This window comes from Populus nigra, chromosome 6, assembly GCF_951802175.1.
Source record: "Populus nigra chromosome 6, ddPopNigr1.1, whole genome shotgun sequence".
Classification (NCBI taxonomy): Eukaryota; Viridiplantae; Streptophyta; class Magnoliopsida; order Malpighiales; family Salicaceae; genus Populus; species Populus nigra.
The window spans coordinates 22,072,732-22,100,317 of NC_084857.1; the positions used below are offsets into that span (position 1 = coordinate 22,072,732).

At 33.1% G+C, this 27,586-nt stretch overlaps 2 protein-coding genes across 4 annotated transcripts; both read left to right on the forward strand.

Moving 5' to 3' along the window:
• Nucleotides 1-2,575: 2,575 nt before the first annotated feature.
• LOC133697258 (phospholipase D zeta 1) lies at nt 2,576-14,475 on the forward strand. Of its 3 annotated transcripts, none has more exons than XR_009842849.1 (20): nt 2,576-3,161; nt 3,505-3,606; nt 3,745-3,860; nt 3,955-4,096; nt 5,072-5,239; nt 6,213-6,386; nt 6,943-7,185; nt 7,282-7,398; nt 7,924-8,063; nt 8,172-8,321; nt 9,027-9,183; nt 9,278-9,787; nt 10,270-10,380; nt 11,537-11,683; nt 11,779-11,976; nt 12,135-12,236; nt 12,520-12,651; nt 12,755-12,820; nt 13,679-14,135; nt 14,235-14,475. XR_009842849.1 is itself a non-coding variant. In XM_062119718.1 (20 exons), exons 1-20 carry the CDS (start codon nt 2,880-2,882, stop codon nt 14,060-14,062), a joined length of 3,366 nt encoding a protein of 1,121 aa, XP_061975702.1. In that variant the 5' UTR covers nt 2,582-2,879; the 3' UTR covers nt 14,063-14,475. The 3 variants fall into 3 exon arrangements, 2 of the variants coding, with proteins under 2 accessions (XP_061975701.1, XP_061975702.1); XM_062119718.1 differs by having other exon boundaries at nt 2,582-3,161; nt 13,679-13,740; nt 13,816-14,475; XM_062119717.1 differs by having other exon boundaries at nt 2,577-3,161; nt 13,679-14,475.
• Nucleotides 14,476-24,379: 9,904 nt separating this feature from the next.
• On the forward strand, nt 24,380-26,864 carry LOC133698007 (probable protein phosphatase 2C 41). The gene is made up of 6 exons (XM_062120864.1): nt 24,380-24,554; nt 24,751-25,005; nt 25,145-25,453; nt 25,639-25,756; nt 25,854-26,077; nt 26,331-26,864. Exons 2-6 carry the CDS (start codon nt 24,763-24,765, stop codon nt 26,562-26,564), a joined length of 1,128 nt encoding a protein of 375 aa, XP_061976848.1. The 5' UTR covers nt 24,380-24,554; nt 24,751-24,762; the 3' UTR covers nt 26,565-26,864.
• The last annotated feature ends 722 nt before the right edge of the window (nt 26,865-27,586 follow it).

Below are 27,586 nucleotides of genomic sequence, written 5' to 3' on the forward strand. Positions count from 1 at the left end.
TTTTTTTTATTCTTATTTGTTTTCTCTTATATTTTTTGTGACTGAAATTTTTTTATCAATCATATTCGATTCTCATTTTTTTAATTGTTATTTATTTTATTTGACATAATTTATGAAATCGAAACTTCTTTTCAATTTCATTTTTTTTCAACTTTTTTACTTGTTAGATTTGGTATATATTATTCTTATTGCTATTTATATTTATTTAAAATAATTTATGAGATTGAAATTTATTTTTTCAATTCAATCTTCTTTCAACCTTTTCATATATTAGATTTAGTTTTTATTCTTTTACTAAACTTGAAAAAAATTTAAAAAGTTATTTTTTAGCTTATTTTTCATGGCATGATCAAACACTAGAAAATATTTCCAACTCGTTTTCTATAATATTGTCAAATATCAAAAACATAATTTACTTTTCAAGAATCCACTTTTCATGAAAGCTACTTTTCAACAAACAAAAAGGATGTAAATTACTTTCACTCAACTTCATTATAACAAAAAACTATAATGAAAATACAAAAAAAATCTTTATACCCCAGTTTAAAAAATTGTTTTTGAAGGTGATATAATTATTTTATTGTGCTTTTAAAAGTAAAAAAAAAAAACCAATGTGCTAATTCTGAGTTTTTTTTTTTACTTTTAATGATAATTTAGTCATTCTAGTGTATTTAAAAAAATAAAAATATATATACATATCTCTAATCAATTTGATAATAACTAATAAATGTTGTGAAAATATTGAATTATCAACAAAATCATTGATTTTTTTAAGAGTAAAATAGTAATTATACTGGAAAATGATATATGTCCAGAGACATACTTAATTTGCCTGACAGTTTTTATTTATTTATATACAAACATGTATTCCTGGTTCGAAAGATGCAGGTAACGATCGTCGACTTGAAGTATTCTCACGTTCACATATATCCTAAATGGTTTCCCAGCCAACAAAAATGGTTACAATAATTACATCTCCCGACAATATTGGAGGGATTTACATCATATTGTCTTGGATAGATTCAAAGCAACGAGCATAGCCATGCTTACGCGTGACGAAAAAGAGGTAATGAACAATGACACGGCTGAATTGTATATAGTCGGTTTCTATTTGTTACTGGTTTCTTTAACTATTATTTGGTTTAGTTTTATTTTTAAATGGTGATTGATTTTTTACATTTTTTTAGTTTAAAATGCTTTGATGAAATTAATGTAATTTGTTTCTAATTTTTTTTTATTTTTTTTTATTAACGTGGGTGTTCGAGTCAGCTTGCGTATACCTTGACTAATTCCACAGATACTAAAATTAATATGAGTATTTGGGTCAGCTTGCGCATACCTCGACTAATCCCACAAGGACTGAAATTAACGTGGGTATTCAGGTCAGTTTGCGCATATCTCGACTAATCTCACGGATACTGAAATTAACGATCATGTATGCTTCTAATAGGCCTGATTAAACTTAAATTTGTGAGCATTAAAGAGTAAATTCAAGATTTGACCAGTTAAGCTATTGCAACCGGAGAAAGGAAATCTTTAGAATTAATTAGATAGAATAAATGAGAACGCATTGAATGAAAATGAAAATCTTTGTTTATAAATTGCTCTCTCTGTTTTTTATTCTTACTCTTGGATTGAAGGTCATTGCATATGATTTTGGGATCAAGCATGATTTACTCAGACGCGTAGCATCTTATGGCTGTAAAATCACTATGGTGCCTTCAAATCGGCCACCATCAGAAACTCTAAAGATAAAACCAGACAGAATTCTTTTCAGCAATGGACCTGGAGATCCTTATGCCGTTCACTGTGCTGCTGTAACAGTCAAGGAATTGTTGGGTAGGGTTCCTGTGTTTAGAATTTGTACAGGCCATTGGTTGCCTGGCCAGGAATTCGGTGGTACCTCTGCCCCTCCGCCACTTGCAGGCGAGGATTCAGCCCTGTTCCAGCTGGGCAAGCAGAATATATCTTCTTAGATATATTTGCAGGTGGTAATGCTGTCTTTATTCTCATTTACGCCACTGCATATCGTGTTTTCCTGCAGAAATTTCTCCTCCGTTGGCGGTTAGCATTTTTGTGAGCTCCTGATCCTTTTTCACAATATACAATAGCCCTGTTCCACAAACATAGTTCTTTTTTCAAATACTGATCAGGTACTCAAGAATAAATTTATTTATTTATATTATTTTAATTCTTGAGTTAATCAAACATATAAAGATGTAATTTTTCAAATCATAAAGATAAATTAAAAAAAAAATCAGACTAGATATAATTTCCCTTTAAAATTTTTTATATATAAACATATTAATAACACAATCATATTTTTTAAAAATTAACTTAAATTCCTAATGTTCTAGTTTATTTTCACCAATAGTTAAAATAGTGTTTATTATTTCAAAATATATTAAAATAATATTTTTAATTTCAGAATATTAAAATAATTTTGTTTTATTTTTTATTTTTAAATCATGTCACACCGCATTACCAAAAATATTCTAACATACCATGTCGGTACCGATTTGCCAGCGAATTTTTCTCCCAGCTTGCAAGTTTCAACACGTATTAATAGCATTTATATATATGCTTCTTCATAAAGTGCAAGAAGAGCCATCTGTTCTTGTTCGGACAATCCGTTAACCCACAGTTCCCAAAAAAACCCACCTTTTGAACGCTTCCAGATCTGACCACGTGGGTTCGCGAATCTCGATGGCCCTCTCTCACTTATTTAAACCCCAAACCAACCATTCCAAACCTTCTACCGTCTCTGCCGTTCTCTCAACCAGAAAATTTAACTCAGATCTAAACAAACAAAAAAAAAAGTCGCCAGTTCTCATTTTTTTATATAAGAAAAATTACTAATTTAAATTAAGTCAAAATCAATGGCATCATCAGAGCAATTAATGGGAGGTGGAAGTGTCGGAGGTGGTGGTGGTGGTGGTCCCCGATACGTAAAAATGCAATCAGAGCCATCAACGCCGTTACAACCACAATCATCATCAATAATATCGTCCTTCTTCTCTTTCCGTCAAGGTTCGACACCGGAATCCTGTCGGATTTTCGATGAATTACCGAAAGGCACTATCGTCTCCGTTTCTAGACCCGACCTCAGCGATATTAGTCCTGTTCAATTATCTTACACTATCGAAGTTCAATACAAACAGGTACAGATACGCGATCGGTTAACTAAATTTTGACTCGATTTTGTTTTTTGGGTTTCTGAATTTTGAATATTCAATTTGAATTTGAATGTTAGGCCGTGTTTGGATGATCATAAAAGCTAGTTGAAAAGTAAAATTTGAAGCCTAGATTCTATTAACCTGAGATATATTACATATTTAAATATATTATTGAATCCTCTAATTTGCGGAGAATATTTAATTATTATTGGATCCTCTAATTTGTGGAGAATTATTTAAGTAGAGTTGTTTTTTTTTTTTTCCTGGAATTAGTAGGGGCGTATAAATGTAAGTTTCTTAACGTGTAATTTTATTTTGGTGAATTTAGTTCAAGTGGACACTGTTGAAGAAAGCGGCTCAAGTGTTTTATTTACATTTTGCATTGAAGAAACGATTGTTTTTCGAGGAAATTCAGGAGAAGCAAGAGCAGGTGTGTCTCTGTTTGTGATGGATCACACTGGTTTAGTTTTTGTATAACTGAATGCTTTGAGATTGTTATGTTGTTAATATGACTTTATATGCGAAGGTGTGGTTTTGATGTGGTTTTCATTGAAAAATTATATTAAAGGTTAAAGAATGGCTTCAAAATCTAGGAATAGGAGAACATACGCCCATGGTGCATGATGATGATGATGCTGATGATGAGACCGTTCCATTGCATCATGATGAAATTGCCAAAAACAGGTTACAACCTACACCTTTTTATAATTATTAAACATGAATTATGTCCTTGTCTACAGTAATTCTCATAGTTCTTACAGGTGATTTTTCTGTTCAGAGATGTTCCATCAAGTGCTGCCTTACCAGTTATTCGTCCAGCATTGGGAAAGCAGCATTCGATGTCAGACGAAGCAAAGGTTGCAATGCAACAATATTTAAATCACTTTTTAGGGAACATGGATATTGTTAACTCCCGAGAGGTATGTTTGGACTCTAATATTTTTAAAAAAGTTTGCGGCACCTGTCTTATTTTGTTGCTGGTGTTATTCGGAATACATATCCATGATTTGTTTGCGGACAGTGAAAACTTTATTTCAAATTAACAAAGTGAATAACATAGATTAATTTTCATATGGTGATGACTGCAGAAAAATGTAAATTTTAGATAAATAAATCCAGCATCTCTACTAGCTACCATTACTTTGAACTCCAAAGCGAGGGCCTGCTCGGCATATTCACCTTAGTTCCTACATGCCCTCTTCTTTGTCTCTAGTGCTTAGATACATATATGCATGCATGTGTGTGTGTGTGTGTGTGTGTGTGTACATATATCAGATGTGGAAACTTCTGAAAAAACATTGAAGGCAACTTTCTTTTTTCCTCTTGCATGTCACTTGAGGATTTTTTTAATATTCTATAATCTGACAATGATCAATTAAGCTCCACGCTGTTTTTAAATTGGTTACAAGTAGTTTGAGCTAAAAACAATGCACCAGGCATCTCATCGAAGCATCAATTTTCATACTTGCTCAATGTATGCCCTAATCAGCAAATACATGTCTTCTCCTCCTGTGCTGCCTTTGGTTGGGTTCGGCTACTTTATTGTCCTTTGCACTCATCATAAGCAAGCCTGTAGTTCATTTCTATGTGATGCATCATTTGAATTGTCAGGCTGCCATTCATCTGTACAACCTTTAGAAACACCATTACACTCAAATCAATTGATATCTATGCAGTCAGGAACTTGCTCTGTTTGTGTGGTGTGATGATGAACCATGTGAACCTATCATAGAGAATTTGAACTACTGGTGCTTCCAGTTCAACCCATAATTCCAAAGTCTTGGGTTTTTAACACCTAATGTTTTAAAATTTAAAATACTCTCTTTCTTTTAATGTTTACTGCTTCTTGATTGCTAATCGGGATTGCATTTTACAATAGACAATTTCTGTTGTAGGTTTGCAAGTTTTTGGAGGTCTCGAAATTGTCCTTCTTACCAGAATATGGCCCTAAGCTGAAAGAAGAATATGTTATGGTGAAGCATCTACCACAAATAGTGAAGAATGATGATTCCAGGAAATGTGCTTGCTGTTGCTTTAGTTGCTGTAATGACAACTGGCAGAAGGTAATGCAATCTTGTCCCTAGACCAGGTCTGTACCTGGCTTTGATTTGAAGATGCGTTTGTCATTTTTGTGTATGTGCACCGTTGTGCAACAATGAAGGGTTTCTGTTTATGGTTCATCAATGCATTTGGTTTTATTGAGACATTGTTGAATGATATTTTGAGTATTTTAACATTGAATCTTCTTCTGAGAACACATAAATGAGACCTCCTATCACTATAAAATGAATGTTTGCACAAGCATATGCATTTGTTTAGTTACTTCCTTGTTTTCTCCGTTCTCAATTTGGACAGTTTGGAATTACTTTTGGTCTATATTCTGATTAGGAAATTCTTAAAAAAGAAAGTCAAGTTTGTTGGGTAAATATGAAGGCTGGTATAAAAGCACACTTTCTATATCCATGGGCATTTATCATGGAGCTCAAATGTAATATGGGTGCCACATATGCCAGTTAATATATGCAGAAGTGACTAATAAAAAAATCATTATCATGTCCTAATACTTTGCTGAACAAGACAAGGTGAAACGACTGATCCTTCTACATCATTCTGCTGAGTTGTCTAAAAGCTTGATAAATAACTTGATAACCTTAATTCATTTTGCCCGCATTGAACATTATGCATTACGTCTCGCATGTATTATACTTTATGAATCTAATTCCTTTAAGATTCAGCATTCACAAAATTACAATTCATTTATTGCATCTTGCTGCTGTAGTTCAAACTTGATATTTGTTGCAAAAAATTAGATAGAGCATATGATTTGTCGTAATAAAGCTGAAAGAGGGAAATTAATAGTAGTGGCAAGGGAAAAGATTATTTCAGAAATGATTTAGCCTTGAGATGCATGTCAACTTTTGTGGTTTAGTTGGGGTCTTTTTGATAGTACACCAACAAGAGACTGCTCTAACTTTCTGTAGGTTCCACAACAAGAGGAATCACACAACATTGTCCATGTTTTATGATTTTCTGCAGGTGTGGGCTGTTTTGAAACCAGGATTCTTGGCACTTCTGGCTGATCCTTTTGCTACCAAACCTTTGGATATAATTGTGTTTGATGTATTACCTACTTCAGATGGAAGTGGTGAAGGCCGAGTGTCATTAGCAGCAGAAATAAAGGATAGGAATCCCTTACGGCACAGTTTTAAGGTAAGCAGTGTGCAGTTTATTTCTTCTGTGGGATTTTCCTTATTGTGCTTTTGTACAAACAATCAATTTGACCTTGAGTCATCTTTAAATTTTGATGATGTTATTTTGTACTAGCCCTATCCCAATACTTTGCTGATGATGGTATATCCTGGATTTGGTGTCAGCTGCTTTTCTTGATTAAGGATCAGTTACACATGCAAACGCACACAAGCACATTGTAATCTGAGAAGCTAAAAGCATATTGCTGGTTGTTGATGGCAAGGCAAACTAGATGATAGCCATTACATTTTCAAAAGTGATATGATCCTTCCATGCATGTCAGAGTCTGACTGATTACATGGGTTGTATTTTTAGGAAATGTGTAGTAAACAACCAAACAAAGAAATATAGAGGGAATTCATGCTAGATGCCTTTAGATACAACAGGTTATTAGGTGGTATATATTCAATTTGTGATGGGTTTTCCTCTTCATTACTGTAAGTTTATTAATGATTTAGTGATGAGGAAATTGTATCAGATAATTTCACTCACTAACAGATGATTGGAAACTTCAAAGGTCACATGTGGAAACAGAAGCATAGACTTGAGATCTAAAAGTGGTGCCAGAGTTAAAGATTGGGTTGCTGCAATTAATGATGCTGGACTTAGGCCTCCTGAGGGCTGGTGTCATCCTCATCGCTTTGGCTCTTTTGCTCCTCCTAGGGGTTTGTCTGACGATGGTAGTCAGGCTCAGTGGTTTATAGATGGTAGGGCAGCTTTTGATGCTATTGCTTCATCAATTGAGGATGCTAAATCTGAGGTCAGCTCCAGTGCATTGAATCATCTCTCCTCATTGTTATTTATTCTGCGATTTAATTTATACAGTATCTTTTGGATTGATGTAAATTCTCTGCAGATATTTATTTGTGGGTGGTGGCTGTGCCCAGAACTTTATCTAAGGCGTCCTTTTCGTGATCATGCCTCTTCTAGACTTGATTCTTTGCTGGAAATCAAAGCTAAACAAGGGATTCAGGTGCAAATTGTTTGTTTATTGTTCTTTCCTGCTTCAATGCCTTCTTACTTATTACATTGATTTGATATTTAGTTTTATTAATAATTATAATATAATATGCACTAAACTTTTGAAGCTGTTTTTTTTTCTTTTCTAAAGCATGACTAAAGGTGATAAATTGAGGATGGGCCATGAGTCTTTTTTATGGGCACAAATGTTCTCTAGATGCCTTATCTTTTATGGAAATAGGGGCATTAACTTTTGTAGTATATATAGAAAGCTTCTGCAAGCATTGCATTCCACTACATTTATTTCCCACATGCATACGTGTTTTCCGGTTAAATGGTGCAATTGCCTAATATAATTTAGGCACCGAGGAACCTTGAGGTATATTTACAAGTTTAAATAAAGTTATAAAAATCTTAGGGAAAGCCTTTAAGTGGTATGTGACATGGAGTTTTATCAAGATTTCTTTGCAGGATTTCTTTCAACCTGCTTTGGTTTTATATGCATGACCGGTGGTGTAATCTAAATTTTTCACTGCAGATATATATTCTTCTCTATAAAGAGGTGGCTCTTGCTCTGAAAATAAATAGTGTGTATAGCAAGAGAAAGCTTCTTAGTATTCATGAGAATGTGAGGGTACTGCGGTCTCCTGACCACTTTTCAACAGGTGTTTACCTTTGGTATGCATTATTGGACAAGCTTTAAGAGTGTTGGGCAGAACTAAATTTTGAGTTATCTTCATCAGAATGGGCCTTTCAATTTCTGATATATATTTTGGTTATGTTTAGGTCCCACCATGAAAAGCTTGTCATCGTGGATCACCAGGTTTGCTTTATTGGAGGACTGGACCTGTGCTTTGGCCGTTATGACACATGTGAACACAGAGTGGGCGACTGCCCTCCTCAAGAATGGCCAGGAAAGGATTATTATAACCCAAGGTAAATAATTTGTTTTTCTCTACTCAAATGTGATTTCTTAGAATGTTAAATGAACATATTCTGAGAGATTGATAAATACATAAATGATTCATTACTTTGGTCATTTTATTTATCTCATCTTGTATCTGGTGTTGCTGTTTCAGTGGTTTGTGCTGCTTGATTAACTGATTATATCCTGTAAAATGAAGTTACAAGATTTTTCAAGTTGACACAATGAAGTCACTGGAATTTAACATACACAAATGCAATGCTCAATCAAAGATAATTACTAGAATTTAATAAACAAACGTATGCTCAATCATAGATAACCACTTAATGTGTTCATGCTATGTTCTTGAAGTAGAGGGAATCTTACAACAATCTGCAATAACCTGTTTTTGCAATGTTAAGTGCCTCTTTGGTAATGCGGTGTAGGTGATTTTGCAAAAGTGCATTTAGATGCTCTTTAATGGTTTTGAAGATGTCAAAACCATCTAAAATCATTAAAAATTTATCAATTTTATGCCTTTTTCAGTCACAACGCCCATTGAAAGGCACTTTCAAACACATTACCATACATAGAAGTCAGGCATAAAAGACTTCTCAACAAGTCATCTGAAAAATGATAGATTGGTGTGATGTGCAATTGGCATAGTAGTTTAGTTTATTTGAAGCAGAATTTGCATTTGCTGGATTTATGAAATGAATTTTCACTTCATCTTCCAGGGAATCTGAACCAAATTCATGGGAAGATATGATGAAAGATGAACTGGATCGTGGCAAATATCCTCGAATGCCTTGGCATGATGTCCATTGTGCTCTTTGGGGACCGCCTTGTCGTGATGTAGCTAGGCACTTTGTCCAGCGTTGGAACTATGCCAAGGTCAAAAGTTTAGCACTAATTAGTATGGTGATTGTGATGCAGGTTGGGGAAAGCTTTTAATTTTAACATGAATATGCTTTTTTCTTTTTTCCAGAGAAATAAAGCTCCATATGAGGAAGCAATTCCTCTACTTATGCCCCAGCAGCACATGGTTATCCCACACTATAGGGGGCAAAACAAAGAGAAGGAAGTTGAAAGAAAAGATATTGAAGATAATGTAGAAGGCATTAAAAGGCAGGATTCGTTTTCCTCTAGTTCATCTTTACAAGACATCCCTCTTCTTTTGCCTCAGGAAGCTGATGGGCCTGATGGCTCTGGTGTAGGCCCAAAACGAAATGGGCTGGAGTCTACCCCTGGCAGAAGCCACCCAAATGCTTTCCGGAAATCCAAAATTGAATCAGTTGTTCCAGACATGCCAATGACAAGCTTTGTGGATGATCACGATTCCTTGAATCTTCATGTGAAAATGTCTCCAGATTTAGCAGCAGAGCCTGGCAGCAAAACTTCTGACTTGGAATGGTGGGAATCACAAGAAAGGGTTGATCAGATTGGTTCTGTGGATGAAAGTGGGCAAGTTGGTTCTCGTGTTTCTTGTCATTGTCAGGTGGGTTACTGCTCATGATATTTTATGCAATTCTTATAGTTGTAATCAAGTGTAAGAAACCCACCTTGAGTCATCCGATGATCTCAGTCCTCCATGCCAACAGGAGATTATATTTAACATGGTTTGCCTGGATTTCTTACCTTTTCATGATCTATGTGAAGATTGAGCATTGCATGTCTTTCAGTTAGCCCTAGAGAGTGTTTTGTTCAAATTTTTAATTTACTTAATTCAAAGCAATTTTAGAGGAACTGAAAGGTCTGTCCATTTATTGAAAAAAAAAGGGAAGAACCGCGAAAATCTGAAATGGTGCCAACCTTGTTTCATGTTTCTATTTGTGACAATTTCACATTCTACAAGACAGCACAATTGATTTTTTTTTTCCATTAACGTTGCTATGATTATTCAATACTTATTATGTTTATAAATCATCTATAAAACTTAATCTGTATCCTCTGTCATGAATGATTTCTTTCGTTTTCCAGGTTATAAGGAGTGTGAGTCAGTGGTCTGCTGGAACAAGCCAAATTGAAGAGAGCATTCACTGTGCTTATTGTTCTCTTATCGAGAAAGCGGAGAACTTTGTCTACATCGAGGTATAAACTGTTACCCATTATTTATTGTATCCTTCTGTGAATGGAACCCACTGTCGTTTGAACAAGTAACTTAAGGACAAGCATATCCACATCATTTCAAATAGTTTCCTCGGTGGGAATATATTTTGAAACACTCAATTTGAGTTTTTCTGCAGTTTTTTTCCTCTCGTGATTGTATCGACTCCTAGTGAGTTTTTTAAGTCATATTGAACAGCTGCTTGTAAAATTACCATCTCGATATATATGGCTCAGTCTCTGTCTCCCTCGCATCGCTGGCAAGGAAGAGCAGCATGAATTTGGTTCAAGGCATGAAATGACAAAGGAGGCTTGACACGATGCTAATGGTGCAGCAAGTATTTAAAGAAATGGTTTTTAGAGAGGGCAAAATTGCAAGAAAAAACTCTTATCAGACATAAATACAAGTGTTCAGGCTTTATCCGGTAGTGTAGAGGGTTGGTGGTTGCACAGGGACTATCCCATCATTGAACTACCCATCTGTGTGCAGCACCCTTCACCATCTAAGCTATGGCCAAGGCACTCTATTCCAGTTTTATTTGTTTATGTCAGAGTCAGGAATTGATTTTAGATACTCTTATCTTACTCTATGAACTTGCTCATTCACATTTACTAAGAGTGCATCCTGAAAGATATCACTAATATCAGCCTGGGCCTGGGAAGGCTAAGAAAAGGAAAAGTAGAGACTGTATACTGTGGCATAGTATGAGTGGTTTTTAGGCAAGAGGAAGTGAATTCAGTCAGTTTTAGAGGTTGACTGAGGGGAAGTTTATTGATTTTTGGAAGTTATGAAGTGATTGCTGCTTAGGGAGAAAACGAAAGAATCTTTGTACAGAAGAATAGCTTTTCATCTATGATGAATTTGGAGGGGCAATCAAGGATGCGGTTTTCGAATGATTGTAAAGAGTTTTTAATTTTGTCTAAGGAATCAAGAATGATTTACTTCAAGCTTTTAATAATTTGGTTAAAAGGTGGTTTTGTGAATGAGTAAAAGATTTTATTTCATTAACTGTAGATGTTCTTTATTTTTGCTGTCTTTCTAATCAGCATGGAAGTTTCATATTTTGATGTTAAGGCTGATTGTAAAAAGTCTGAAGCTATTCGTTTTGCCTGGCTTTTTCTGCATTGCTGGGTTTCCCAGAATCAATTTTTCATATCAGGTCTTTCAGGAGATGACATTATACAGAATCGTGTGTTAGAAGCATTGTATCGGCGTATTATGCGAGCATTTAATGAAAAGAAGTGTTTCAGGGTTATTATTGTCATACCACTGCTTCCAGGATTCCAGGTTCTAATTCTTTGTTCATTACTTGAAATTTGAAATTTGGGTGTTCCCTTTTTTTTTCCCTCTCGTCTTTGTTGGCTCAAGTTTTAGTCTCACAGGGTGGTGTAGATGATGGTGGTGCAGCATCTGTCAGAGCCATAATGCATTGGCAATATCGAACTATTTGCAGAGGACAAAATTCAGTATTGCACAACTTATATGATCTTCTTGGTCCGAAAACTCAAGATTACATTTCTTTCTATGGCCTTAGAGCTTATGGCCAACTTTTTAATGGTGGTCCAGTGGTCACCAGTCAGGTATGCATAGATCTCATGCTGTTTATTACTTCGTCTATTAGTTTTCTCCCCAGCCTTTGACAAAAGCTGTTTATAGCCCTTCACCTCAATCTCTATTGATTTTATGTACAGAGTTTCTTTGTATTGAACAAAATGCTTATCTTTCCTTGTGTCTGCAGGTGTATGTCCATAGTAAAATAATGATAGTTGATGACCGTGCAACCTTGATTGGATCAGCTAATATTAATGACAGGAGTTTGCTTGGGTCACGAGATTCTGAGGTATCGCTCTATTCCAGGTTTTCCTTTATGGTTTTCTGTTTGAAACTTTGATTCTCAAAGTTAATGCATGCCTAATACAATTAAGAAATGACGATCTGTCAAAGTAAACTCTAACCAGGCCTTTATACAGTTGTTTGTGACATGGAAAATTGCAAAGATAAAATTGGATCTATGATGAGTAGTGATTACAGGTTAAAGGGAATGAGAATAGCATCTGGCTTGTAAAACTTTCAACGATTAAAGAATGTTATTACATTGTTTCTTTGGTAAAATTTTGTAATAGATTGGGGTACTTATCGAAGACAAGGAATTTGTGGATTCATTAATGGGAGGGAAGCCCTGGAAGGCTGGAAAATTTACTCTTAGTCTCCGCCTTTCATTGTGGTCTGAACACCTTGGTCTTCATGCCAAAGAGGTTAGTGTAAATATTGACTGGTCCACAATTATGAAGTCACGTCACTGATAGACTACTGTTGCTTTCCATCTGACACAGCACATCCTTTTTCTTTTAATTTCAGATCCATAAAGTGATTGACCCAGTAATTGAGTCGACTTACAAAGACAGATGGATGTCAACTGCAAAGGTGAGAACAGAAATGATTTTATGTTAGAAGACTACTTCATACAGCACTTTCTCTTTTTCCGAACTTCAATTCAATGTTGAACAATTTGGAATTGCTTCCTGCATTCAAATACCCAATGTATATTGTTTGTGTATGTTAAATGCTGAATCTGGAGGACTTCCCATAGGCGTTGATGGCAGAGTTGAAAAGCTTGCATTAATAGGGTGTGAGTTCCTAGGCATTGTCATATGAAGTTTCTAATTTCTTAAACAAAAGCTAATAAAGGAAAATTCTTCTTCTACATGGATTTTCTTTTCAGCTGACATATCAACATGTTAAGAGGCTGTGTTCACATTAAAAAGTGCTTCCTACATCTGCTGATATAGATGGAGCGCTTTGAATGGCTAAATTACTGTCACGTTTGCTTCTGGTGTTTGTTCCCTTAATCTTATTATATGCTCATTGGAATTGTTGTTAGACATGCTGTTTCCATTATATTACAATTTTTACTAAGCAATGACCTCTGTGGAACCTCTTACCCTGGCCCTCTCTTTTCTTGGTCGATTTTTAAACTTAGGTGAGAGAGTGTGGTATGTTTTTGGCATGGGTGTCATCCTGAAAGGTTCGAGGCAAGGACAAGAGCATAGTTATGAAGTTATAGCGCATATTCTACTGCATAAAAACTTTAATTTGCTCCAAAATAATCTGCCTGTGCTTTTTTATCAACCAAATACAAGGGGTATAAATATTCTATATATCGTATATGCTAAACGGCATAAACAATGCATCTTTTGCCCGAGGTTTTTCCCGATGGGCTTTTGCATCTGCCTTGAATTTGGTCTACCAGCTAACATCGTATTGGTGATTCTCATTTGACAGACAAATACCATGATCTATCAGGATGTCTTTTCTTGTGTGCCAAGTGATCTTATACACACCAGGTATGATACTTCTTCACTCATCTTTCCCTGCCTAATGATCATAACCAATTGCTTTCCGCCCCTAATCGCATGCAGAGCCGCGCTCAGACAAAGTACTGCGTTCTGGAAGGATAGGCTTGGCCATACCACCATCGATCTAGGGATAGCCCCTCAAAAGCTTGAGTCTTACCAAAATGGAGACATAAAAAACACTGATCCGCTGGAGAGATTAAAGTCGGTGCGGGGGCATCTTGTTTCTTTCCCTCTGGACTTCATGTGCAAGGAAGACTTGAGACCTGTGTTCAATGAGAGCGAGTATTATGCATCCCAAGTTTTTTATTAGGTTTTAAGAGTAGAGGGTAGTCACCAGTCCCAGTGTTTTTCTCTGCTGGGTTACACGGCGGTGACGATTCCTGGTAATGCTGCTGGCCATTGTTTTATAGCATTCAAATCATTTCATTAAAAAAATCCCCCGTTTTTTTTTTTCTTTTTTTATTCTTTTTTCGCTCTGGTAGGTTGCATATAAATACGAGATAGAGATGGGGATAAGGAGAGCTCTATTTGTTGTTCAACCAAATACAAAATATACAAGTACTTAAGCAGCATGCTCCTCCAGCATTTTTTTTTTCATTAAAAAAAAAGTTTATTAAATCATTTGTTCTCGGGTTCTATTTTCTTTCTCTTGTCGATTATGTAATTGATAACAAATACCTCATTTCAATATGTTAATGTTATCAACTTGGGTTGGTTTGGTCAGACGTGATTATCTATTTTCTGTTTTTTTTTTTTTTTTCAAGTTAATCCTATAAATTGAACTTGGGTTGGGTCTGACGGTTGAGTTTTTAAAGAATCCTTTCAATTTAATTTTTTTTTTAAATAATTTTTTTTAAGGAGTCGGAACAAATATTTTTGCAAGCCTTCAAGGTAAGATTGAGTTTTCATGGGCCCATAGATTTATGCGTGAGCAAAAGTGAAAAGATATGTTAGCAGTATGAATTTTATTTCTGAATGATTCTGAAGCTGCAGTTTTATATACATGGAGGTGGTCTCTGTTTGGAAATACTGTATAAACTGTATTTATAAAAAATTTAATATTTTTATATTTTAAATCGTTTTGATATGTTAATTTTAAAAATAATTTTAAAAAAAATAATTTAATTTTAGAGTTCGAGTTTGAATTTAAAATATTAAAAAAAATGTATAACCACTGATTCAATATTTCTAAGTTAATATGGGTGTTTACTTTTTAAAAACCTAAATGATTAACTAATAATTTCGCTACTAAATAATAATCAAAAGAGAGTATAACTCAACTTAATTCTTTAGACAACTCCATTTTCGTTATTCATGTATTCCTTTTTTACCTTGTCAAACAATGCCTTTTCTTTTCTTTTCTTTTCTTTTCTTTTTCAAAAGTGTGTTTCTTCATATAAAACCTAGATATGTAAAGCAATTTTCAACCAAGGATAAAAAAATATATATTTCAATTACTTTTATACGACTATATGAAAAAATAAGATAATATATTATTTGATTCATATATAATTATTCATAAATATTAACATCATTAGAAAAAAAAAATTTAATTTTATTTGAAAATGACAGTCTAATACTTTTCAGAAATTATTTACTTTTTTTATTGAAAGAGAATTTATTTTAAAATTGAAAAGAAAAAAAAGTGATGGATCATTAAAAAAAGGGCCTAGAACAAGAATGACAAGCCAACGCCTAGTCCAATAAAAAAAAAGTTAATTTATGTTTTGTTTTAAACTTTCCAAATTTATTTCTCCATTTTTTTCCCCTAACACACCAAAAAACATTCTAGTAACCTTATAAATCTCATTTCCAACTAAAATCATGTTTTAATCACTATATATATATATATATATACACACACCAAATTTAATTAGGAAAACCTTTATGAGCCATGATTTATTTTTTTAGTATAGTAAAATAAAAAAATCACCTCTAGTGAACTTTCCTTTTTAAAATGAATTTATAGATACCAAGTTTTTTTTTATGGTCCACTAGTATATTTCTCTCTCTTTTCGTTTTCCTTGCAACTTTACCTCTTCTATCTCATAATCTAGAGAGTAAAATATAATGAAAATAAAATTTAAAGATTGAAACCTGGCCGTTTGAAACTAATTATTTATTGTAATTGAATTAATTCAATTAAAATATTTAATTTGAATTCAATTGATAAATAAGTTAAATTTACATGCTTGAGAGAGATAAAATTTAATTTAATTTATTTTATATATTATAATCATTACCTTCATCTTGTTACTTCAAATGTTCCTAAAAAAAGTGATGGGTGGATGGAGAAATTAGCTTTAACACTAATTTCTTCTATTTAATATAGTAAATCAGGAGTTGATATCTTTTTTACTTTTATACCTTCATAGCTTGAAATCAATTATATATTATAACTGAATTTAATAATATTCAATTTGTTTAGAAGAAATAAAATTCAATTTATTTTTTCTTCTATATTACCTTCATTTCTTCAAAGATCTTTTTTTAAAAAAAGGATGTGTGGATGAGTATTTTGGGAAATTTAATTTTAACATTAAATTTTTTTTCCCTTTATAATTGTAAATTTTAACCTCTATTTACTTTTGTATGATTTTTACATGATGTTTGGAATCCAAGTTTGAATTTCAAATAGAATTCAATATCTAAAACTGCTATAAAAGTAAATCAAAAGTCTCTTGTTCACAGTTCTAAAGTGAAGAAATTTAATGTTAAAACCAAGTTCTTCAAAATACTTATATAGTCCCTTTTTTTTAAAAGATCTTTGAAGAAATAAAACGAAGGTAACAAGAGTAATATAGAAAATAAAAAATTGAATTTATCAGAGAATATATTTTATTTATTAAATAAATTTAAATCAAATAATATAATTTAATTCAATTACAATAGAGAATATTATAAAAATAAATAAATAAATATTGCATATGAACTTTAATAGAATACAAAATATTATATTAGTAGTTATCCTCCTCACCAGATGAGTCAATACATTTTTTTTTATTTTTTATTTTTTGCACTTTGATTTCTACGTGGGACCCTTTCAAATGTCATCCACAAATCTGACTTCTTTTTTAGACCCCTTGTTTTGTTGCCCATTATGCCGGCTCCCCTCATCCTCAAAGTTGCATAATTAAACCGATGGGAAACCGATTAGATTTTTCAGTTCAGTCCTCTAACTATTAAGATTTTATTTCAAGCCAAGTCTCGCGGAGTTTAAAATCTTACAATTATACCCCTCGTTACTTTAATTTGAGTGGCGCTAATTAGGTTCTGCCCACAGAATACGATGGATGATAATAAATTATTTAAATAAAAAACTTTATTTCTCTATCGTGTTGAGGCTTCCAGACAAGGACAAATTCTTTTAATATTAGAAATAGTATTTAGTAAATTAACTTAAATATTAAAATAACACTTGCAGTTTTGTTTTTCTCTCTATTAAGCCGGCCAAAAAGTAGTTTTAGAAGGTGTTTGGCTTGGAAGTGTTGTGGCTTTATTTTAAAGGTACAATATATTTAAGTACAAATCACACCTCCAAAAACTATAAAAACATGCTTTTTACTTAAAAAAGCACAAGCTACCTCTACTCCAAACACTCTCTTAAGTTTAATAAACAGTAAGTCATTTATGAGTAGACAAGCAGCTGGTAGAGCCCGGCCCGGCCAATATTCCTTCTTCCATGAAAGAATCTCGTGCAAAAATCACTTAGAATCATGGTGCTTGGAATGCAAACTATAGAAGCAATTAGGTGCATGCGACAACCCAGATGATCATCTCAATATCTCGTGCTCTCCTCTTCTCTGAAATCTTTGTTCACTTCTCTCCCACATTGTTTTCCGACTTTATTTGGGATTGGAATTCTTGTAGCAATAGTGGTCTAAAATGTTTTTCATCTAGAAATATATCAAAATAAAATTTATTTTATTTTTTAAAAAATTATTTTTTACATGAGCGTATTAAAACGATCTAAAAACATAAAAAATCGATAAAGTTGATGGGCTGTGGTCCCTGCCTGCAAAGTCCATTACACATCACAATCGGAGGGGTCACCACATCGGCTGCGTTAAACACCAGCCATGCATGTGTTTGGTATCATCGATCATATGGAGGAGCACTGCACTCACAATATTTTTTGTGTAAATCGGTGCTATATATTCTACTTAATTATTAGCACCTCTTGAAGATAATACAATCTTAATCCCCTTGCTCTCCCAGCCATGTGTTAATCTTACTTTAATTGCACTGATCAGCTCATCGCTCATTACTTTCCATATTTCTTGACCGACAAATCACGATCAGTCATGACATCAAACTAGCTAGCTAAATCTTATTTTAATTTACGATGGAGAACATATAAACCCTCGTTATATATATATCATCGGGGTTAGGTTAAATTTGTTTCTATTGTTTAGAAAAATATAGCTAGACCGTTCAACAAAATTTAGCTTTGTTGACGTGTTAGTTGATTTGATCAAGATGTGATTGATTGTGAGTTAAATTAATAAAATAAAACAATATTAAAGTTTGACATTTGTAGTTAATTAATAAATGAGCATCTTTTTCACTTTATTGTTTTGGATTCAACTTCTATAAAAGTAGGAGGTCTTTAAGAAATATAGCAATACTTTTATTTTTATTTTATTTTATAAGAAACTCGAGTTAAAAAAAAATTAAAAGTTTTTGTTGAAATATAATATTTCTTCACCCAAAAACTACCCTTTTGTTTTTCAAAAAATATATTTTAAAGATTCTTCACAATTTTCTTGTATAAGTTTTTCATTATGTTTTAAATGAGGAAAAGCCATGAACAATACAATTTTTTTTTTATATATACAAGTACCTTTTTCTCCTGGTCGTCGTCTTTCCTCTCTTCTATTTCTCCTTCTTCCCCTCTGCAACTAAACAACCCCCCAATATGCAACTAATAAATAAACCCCCCTCTAATCTTAACACAACTCATCCTTACTCTACCTTTCCAGTCATAGTACTATTTTTATTGTGAATTTTTCATTTTAAGTGAGTAAATCTATTATTTTTTTTATTTGAACACAATTTTAAAATGTCAATTTTTTTATTGCATATTTTTGTAGTATATGTATTTTGTTTGGGTGTTTACTTATTTTATTTTTTGTTCTCAAACAAACTTGTTGTATGGATACATGATTTTGTGCATGTTACAGTTTGTTTTTGATTTTGTAAAATTATATTTATTTGTAAATTATTAAAACTTATATCGAATTACCTACTTAGGTGTGTTGTAATGATATAAATAATGACTTGTTTAATAGACCGTTTTATATTTTATCAATTTTATTGCTGAGTTGTAATTTCAGTAAATTAATATATGCAAATTTGTATCTAAGCAGATAATTGATAATGAATTAAGAGAAGTATGAAAGTAGGTTAATTATTTACTTAACGTAGTTAATTAATACATATTGTTGTCATCATTTTTTGATATATATTGGTTCGATAGAAGTCATGAATGATCGTTCATTGATGTATCGAGATTCACATCAAGAATTGCAGAGGATGAATTATTGTAATGAGGTTCAGGGTTTTATTAATTACGCAACATCTATTTTGACAAATATTAGTGGAAGCAGTATTAGGTGTCCATGCAAGAGGTGTAAAAAAAATAAATTCTAGATCTAGATGTTGTAATGATGCATCTTCTATATGAAACGTTCATGGAGTTCACCTGTGTTTGTATACACGCGAAGAACCATTTGTTCCTCACGAGACCATGGTAGAAAGGATGGTTGGGTTAACTTCTAGTGCTAGCAATGTGCATGGAGTTGAAACTAACAACAGTAATTTTTATAGGACTATAGTTATGGGTCATGCTGGTCAATATTCAATCATAGATGAAGAACTTAATGTAGATGCTGCTAAGTTTTTTTATCTTTTAAAAGATTTTGACGAACCATTATCGGTCGTTGCATAAGTGTTTACCATCAAGTCGGATTATGAGTTAAGTGAAGTCAGTTATGATAGAATTATCAAATGGACGAGAAGCATTTTACTTGAAGGGAACATGCTGAAAGAGAACTTATTGATGAAATTCTCAACAAAGAATTATTTATTTTATTATTGTTATGTGAACTTCTGTTATTCTGTTGTGCGAGCAGCTTTCAATTTCAGTATTTGCATGATAAATAGATAAGGAATACAGAAACCATTTGGCATCATTCACTGTGTAGTCACCGATGGTTTGTGTTCGTCGGTGTATTCTAGAGGTGAAGGGAATTGTTCCCCTTCCCCTGACACTGTTCATTGTGCAGTACATCGATGGAAACACCGACATACACAAATCGTTGGTGTATTCCAGAGGCAAAGGGAATTGTCCCCTCTGGCACTGTTCACTGTGCAACACACCATGGAAACACCGATGGTTTGTGTCCGTCGGTGTATTCAAGAGGTGAGGAGAATTGTTTCCCTCCCCCTAGCACTGTTCACAGTCAATAACACATAGGGAAATACCATCCAAAACACCAATGGATCTTGTTCATCCATGTGTTCAAGAGGTAAAGGAAATAGTTCCCCTTCTCATGTCGGTGATGGCAATTAAAGTGCTTTGAGTGAGTGTCAGGTTTCCAAGGCAATTATGATGGACTGCGAATTCCAATGCCTTATTAATTAATGTATCTCTTATTGTGTATTATTTACTTTTTTTATCGATAAAATCATGGATGGATTGTAAAAGTCTTGAGAGTTTTTTGAAAATTTTAATACGAAATAAAAATTTCAAAGTGTATTTACCATGGGAATCACCGACGGATTAATTAAAAATAAAATTATTTCATATATCATTGATGATCTGTAGGTAAAAACAAGGTATAAAAACCTAGCGATGACACTAGAACTTCATTTTCTCAATTCTCTCATTCTTTCACAAACTCTCACTCTCTCAAATTCTCTCAATTCTCACACTATTCTCCATACTCTAACTCTTCAATCCGCTCTTGTCTCAACATCTTCAAGTAGAATGTAAGGTTTTTCCTCTTAACACAATCAATAGGTATATATGATGAATCTTTTGATGTATATTTTCTTCTTCTTTTCTTTGGTTTATTAACAATGTATGTTTTTTTTGTATCACATGTAGATAAACTCTAAAATTAAGCATGTCATTAAGGTAAGCATTTTTCATTTCTAAAGCTTATATTTTTTTTTGTATTTTTTTTTGTCTACATTGCAATAATATTTTATTATGTTTGTTGAATTTTAATTGTTATTGTTAAATTTGTAGTATAAATGTTAATTGAATATATAGGATTAAATTTATTTTTTCTATTTTATTCTCTATATTGCAATAATGTTTTATTGTTTTATTGAATTTTAATTGTTATTGTCAAATTTGTAGTATAAATATTAATTGAATATATAGGATTAAATTTAATTACAAAAACTTTTTGTCAATTTAGGATTAAAAATATTATAACATTGAAAATGAGATAAAATTGAATAATCCAAAATTGTTGGTAGAAATAAAATAAAATCAACTGGATTGTGGCATATATTTTGTATATTTGCAGGATTGAAAATTATGGGTAGTTTCTAATATATAGGAGGTACTGCTAATTTTTTTTAAAATAAAATTAATTGTGTAAATATTCATCAAATTTGTGTAGATGTATAGAGAAAAATCAACTGCACATTGTAAACACATGATTGCAGGTAGTTCTTTTAACTGCGATGATGACAACAACGTGTCATTTAGATGCTGACCAAGAAGAGGCACATGCTTCGACTCATGATGTTGCCTCTTCGAGTGTTGTTCCATAATGTAGAGGCGATGTTCCTTCATAGCAGTATCCATTCACCGGCAAGTACGAGGCGTATTGAAAGGACGAACTTTCAATGTAAGTTTGTTTTGGTTTGAGTCAGTTTGTGTTTAACAATTTATGAACAATTAATATTACATTCATTTTATCGATTTTAAGGTTTACAAACATTGAGGTCACTCGAGTAATAACATCGGTATTTAAATCATCAATAGAGATTTCATTGTTTCAATGGAGTCAAGTTTTCAAATATCCTGATTGAAAACCTCATGTCGATGCATGGCTTACAAGATTTAAGGTTGGTGTTAACTTAAAATTTTAATAATTTTTTTATGTAAATTCATTTACTTTATTTATATTATTGATTTATTTTTTATAAATTGTTAATGCAAGGATAAATTTGAATGGGATAGAGAAAATAACAATGTTGCGAAGAGGGTTTGGGTGAATCACATTACAACTAGGTAACAACGAAAACAATACGATAATTATTTTTTATTTTAAATATTAAAATTTTAGTTGTCATTAACTCATATAGAATACGTTTGTATCATGTAGGTTGCATGATTTTTGGTATGAGATGCAAAAAAAAGCTAAAAAATATGCCAGAGAAAATGCTCTACCAAGCTGGAATGACGTGATAGTTTGGAAGGATTTCTGGCCGCTATACATTCCGAAGGATATATGGGTGGAATATATTCGGCATGTGACATTCGAGCGTTTCACACGACACTCGTAGTCCAGTCTAGGGAACTGGAACAGGCTAATTCACGACTTGGTTACCATGCACACCGGCGACTTTGTTCCTTTCGTTTCGCATGCAAAGCGGATGGTAAGATTAATTCTAATCACATCTATCTTTAATTAATTTGTTGTTATTTATAAATATATTTAACTTGCAATATTTTTTTCTTACAAGCTACGGCTCTTAAACGTGAGTCGAGCCTAATAGAGTTTTTTATGGAGACACACATGTGGAGTGAAGACCGCTAAAAGGGGGTGCAACAGTTCATCGACAATCGCACTCAACACTTTATGGTATGTTTGTTCAATCATTTTCTTTCGTAAGTTATTACTTTCTTGAATTGAATTTCATAATTTTAGTTTTTATTTCCAAGAGATATATAACAGTCGGTTGAGGAAGAGACACTGGGACGATCCTTCGACCCACCCGGATTTTGATCTGGATTTATGGATGGAGGCAAGATCATCTGATGAACCCGATAAAAATTGGGTGTATCAACTCTCCAACATTACAATTAAGAACTTGCGAACGACCCGTAATGTCTCAACCGTTGGGAACTCGTAATCGGTATCGAGCATCTAGTTTTCGGAGTTCGCAACCTTGCAAGAACATACGACCTATCTCATCAAAAAATATGAATGACTCTTGGTGGATTATGAAGAACTCTGCCGCATGATCATGGATATAAGATCATAGATGAGTGATACATATACGTCCTTATTTTGACTGTTTGGTCTCGGGAATGGCGAGTCGCCTCCTCCTCCTCCTCTAGCGCCTTCTAGTTTAATTTTATTTGAACATATAATTTTGTAATGACTATTTGGATTTTGAATTTTATACAATTTTATTTTTTTAATTATTTTCTTTTTTTTCAAAAGATTTTTTAAAAAAATATATATTTTAATTATTATAGATGGATATACCGACGAACACAACCCGTCAGTATCTTCCAGAGAGTTTCAAACAATTTACTTCATATGCCATTACAACACTGTTACATCACCGACGAAATAATTTCGTCGGTATTTTATAGAGGGTTGGAATAAAATTACAATAAATGTCACTACCAATCACTGACGGAATGATTTTGTCAGTATATTAAAGTAGGTATTTTTTTTTTGCGCGCATTTTTCGTTTGTAAAACCATTGATTTTTTTTATCGACAAAAATGTTGACAGAAATGAAATTACCAACAAAATGTTTATCGACAGACGGTTTTCATCTATGAATCTGTTAGTAAAATTCTTGCCGACGGAATGGTAGTGTAAAAACCGACAGAAAATTCTATCGGTAAAACTGTTAATAAATGTGATAGTGAATTATTATTTCTTAGGTTCTTACATTTATTTAGTATCGTAAATTTATTTTTTATTACAAGTTTTATATAAAAAAGACTTTTTAGTTGACAATATAATTATTTCATGATAGTTTTTTATTTGAATGAAATAAAATTAATATTCTACAATATAAATTATGGTTTTGATTTGTTATGAAAAGAGTTATAATATTTATATATTTCTTAATTTTTCAGTGAAAAAATTTATCTTAGTTTTCACAAATAAACACGTTTTTCAATTTTCTATTAAAAAGAAAAATTAGAAAAAAAAAATTGAAAATGGAAAATGAAAACGGAGAACTGTTTTCTGTTTTCTATTACTAAACCCACATAGATAATCTCTTTAAATCTCTTTGATTCCACATAGAAATACTTTTAACCGAAGTAAGAAAATAATTTTTAGTATGTGGATACGCAAATTGATCAAAAATACCAACTCATTGTCGAATAAAAGAAAAAACTCCAAGGAAGAAAAAAAATTGATTCTAGCTATTTGCATGTTAATGTTGTTGATCTAATCAGCAATAGACATTCATGAACTTAAGGAATGTCCAAACTGGCCATGACGCAAGTCTTCACCTCAAGGAGTTGTCCCAAGAAAAATCATCCCATGAAATGTCCTAAGAGCCCATTACTTGAGCTTGACATGGAGCAATGGAGCAATGGCATGGTGGCCATTTCCCAGGCAGCTCACAGTTGCTGTAAGGCTATAAATCACATACGTATGAACTAGCAAGTTGAAAGAATATACAAATTTAAATGGAGTATAAGCATCAAGTAGCCTTTGATTATCCAAGCAATACAGGTTCGGGTTGCCGGAGTGACGTTAGATACCGGCTGGTGATAGGAGATATCAGGCTAAAGTCTTAGCTTTCAGGCTAGTAGCTGATCATTCCTTTTGTGAACCAAATTAAAGAGCGTATTTTTCGAGGTTTAATTTCCTCTTACTTCTCTTCTTCTCTTTTATATTTACTTTTGGATGATCATAGAGAATTTGATCTTCTTCTAACTAACCTTTCTTAAGATAGTTTGTATCTAAAGAACGTGCATAAGAACATATCATTAGGTGCTTTTGGAAGTTATTTAGTTACAGTGAAGTTAAATAAAGAGATTTGTTGCATGATAAGGTTGTCGAAGCAATGGTGCTTTTTCCATCTCTGCTCGATGGATTGGCTGGAACAGTATCAATCAAGAAAGGAAGAAATTCTCGAAAAGATGCAGGAAGGGAAGCTGCAGAAGCATTGGCAAAGGATGCGAGGAAGAATGAGTTGATGTTGAGTTCCTCGGGCATTGTTAAGTCTAACAAGTCAAGTAACTTTGCCTCTGTCTGCTCCAAGAGAGGGCAGAAAGGAATTAATCAGGATTCCTTGGTTGTGTGGGAGGTATGCATGCACGACTACTTTTAACATAAACCATCATAAAAGATTTGAGCAAAATAGGAGCCTTTTGGATTGTTTCTAGCCGATTCTTAATATTGAATATTAATTGCTCAACATGGTTTTGATTTTCTTTTTTAAACAGGAATTTGGATGCCAAGAAGATATGATATTTTGTGGGATTTTTGATGGGCATGGGCCATGGGGCCATTTTGTTTCTAAAAGGGTTAGAGAATCTGTACCCTCTTCATTGCTATGCAAATGGCAAGAAACTCTTTCATTGACGTCGCTTGGCATGGACTTCGAAATGGATTTAGATAGAAACCTTCATCAGTTTGATATTTGGAAGCAGTCCTACTTGAAAACTTATGCTGCCATTGATCACGAACTTAAGCAGCATCCCGAGATTGATTCCTTTTGCAGTGGTTCTACAGCTTTAACAATCATTAAACAGGTATGTTGCTTAATAGTACTAGCACTAACATGGTAGCTTTAAGCTTTTATATCGAGTTGGTTCTTTAACATGTATCAGAAAAACTTTGTTGATCATGAGTTAAAATCTCGCCAGCCCGTTCTTTTTTCTAAGAGTTTTTCATGTTTTAAAGGAGCCTAATACTTTTGTTGCAATGGTGTGTTCAGGGTGAGCATCTAGTTATAACAAATGTTGGTGATTCTCGGGCTGTATTGGCAACTACTGATGATGATGGCTGTTTGGTGCCCCTTCAGCTTACCATCGATTTTAAGCCTAATTTACCAGGTCAGCTGGCCTTTCCTCTCGCAAGTTATACATTCCTGCACAGATACATAATGATATGAGCATTGATTATTTATTTCCCTGCTTATATTGCTCGCAGAGGAGGCTGAACGAATAACCAGGTCCAATGGCAGAGTGTTTTGTTTGCGTGACGAGCCCGGGGTGTTTAGGGTCTGGATGCCAAATGGTAGAACTCCAGGACTAGCATTATCAAGAGCCTTTGGCGACCACTGTGTAAAGGATTTTGGGCTCATTTCTGAGCCTGACGTGACACAAAGAAACATCACAAGCAGAGACCAGTTTGTCATTTTAGCCACTGATGGGGTATGTGTTTTCATGATTCCAATCTTTTTTATGATCACAAAAGTATCACCTCAGTCTTCTCTTTTTGCATTTTTTGCTGACATCTCGAGCAGGTAAAACTACAGGTTAGTGTAGAGTAAGAGAGACGATAAGAAAAATAGCAGAATGAATTGTAGTCCTTCTCATGGCAAATATTCTACAGCATTTCTAGTGTCTTTGTGAACAAATAAGAATCTGTACAATTTTGAAGTGTTTTTCCTCTTGTTTTTCACAGGTATGGGATGTGATCTCTAACCAGGAAGCAGTGCAGGTTGTTTTTTCAACACCTGATAGGGAAAAATCAGCTAAAAGGCTAGTGGAATGCGCAGTTCGTGCTTGGAAGAACAAGAAAAGAGGCATTGCCATGGATGATATCTCAGTCATCTGCCTCTTCTTTCACCCTTCACCATCTCAAAAAGCTGCCCCTCTGACGATCTCAAAACAAGCTGACATGATCAAGACTTTTTAAAGAAACAAAGCTTCAGCCACCGACTGTAGTGATTGCTGTCTGTGAAAATATTGTAAAGAAGTATAGACCAAGAATTTTACATGTATGAGAACTGGATGAAAGGAGCATAAGGTTTTTTTCAGGCCCTCTAAATATCTTTATTGCCTTTGATATTGCATGTATCATTAAATTGATCTACAACTGCAAAACTAATAAAGCTTTTAGTATTTCACCTCAATGTTCTTAACTTGCTTGAACATGCTCGTTGTAGCAAGAGAATCTACTATTAAAGTAAAAAATTTAAAAGCGTTTACCCTCTCATGTTTCACTGTAAATTTATTATTATTTTTTTAATTTTATCGTTTAATTTTTTTTTAATGTGACTATTATCTTTTTGGGTTAAATTCAGTATGTTAATTATTTTTAAGTAAAATACTAAAATACATGGGACGAGTATTGTTGAGCTAATATTTTGCACCTTTTCACATTTCACTATGGACTTACTATTCATATTTTTTATAATTTGATTTTCAAACTTTTTTTTTGTGCAATTGCTATTTTTTTGACCAAATTCAATATCAATTGAATCAAATTTGTTAACTATGGATAAAATTAAAAAATAGGAAATCAAAGTAGAAAAGATGCCACAAATGAGTGATGATTTCAAAATTTATACAAAAAGTTTAATTTAGTCCTCATACTTTAAAGTATTGGCACCTCAAGGTTTTTTTCAATTTAATTTTGGTACAAAAACTCATTTTTGATATTTTTTAGTTTATGGTTTAAGAAAGGAGAGAGAGAGGTTGTTAGATTTCAGTGATAGATAGAAAAAAATATTATTGACACTAAATTAGACCACCATAACGGTCAATATTTGTGTTAAATAGTTTCATTTAATGATGAGAATTCATATTAGGTGTTTTTTTATCTTTAAATTTTGTAAAAAAACATATATGAGCTCGGGAAGATTTTTTATTTTGGGTTAATTTTAGTTTTTTAAATAATTTTTTAAGTTTTTTTGATACCATAGATATGTTTATCAT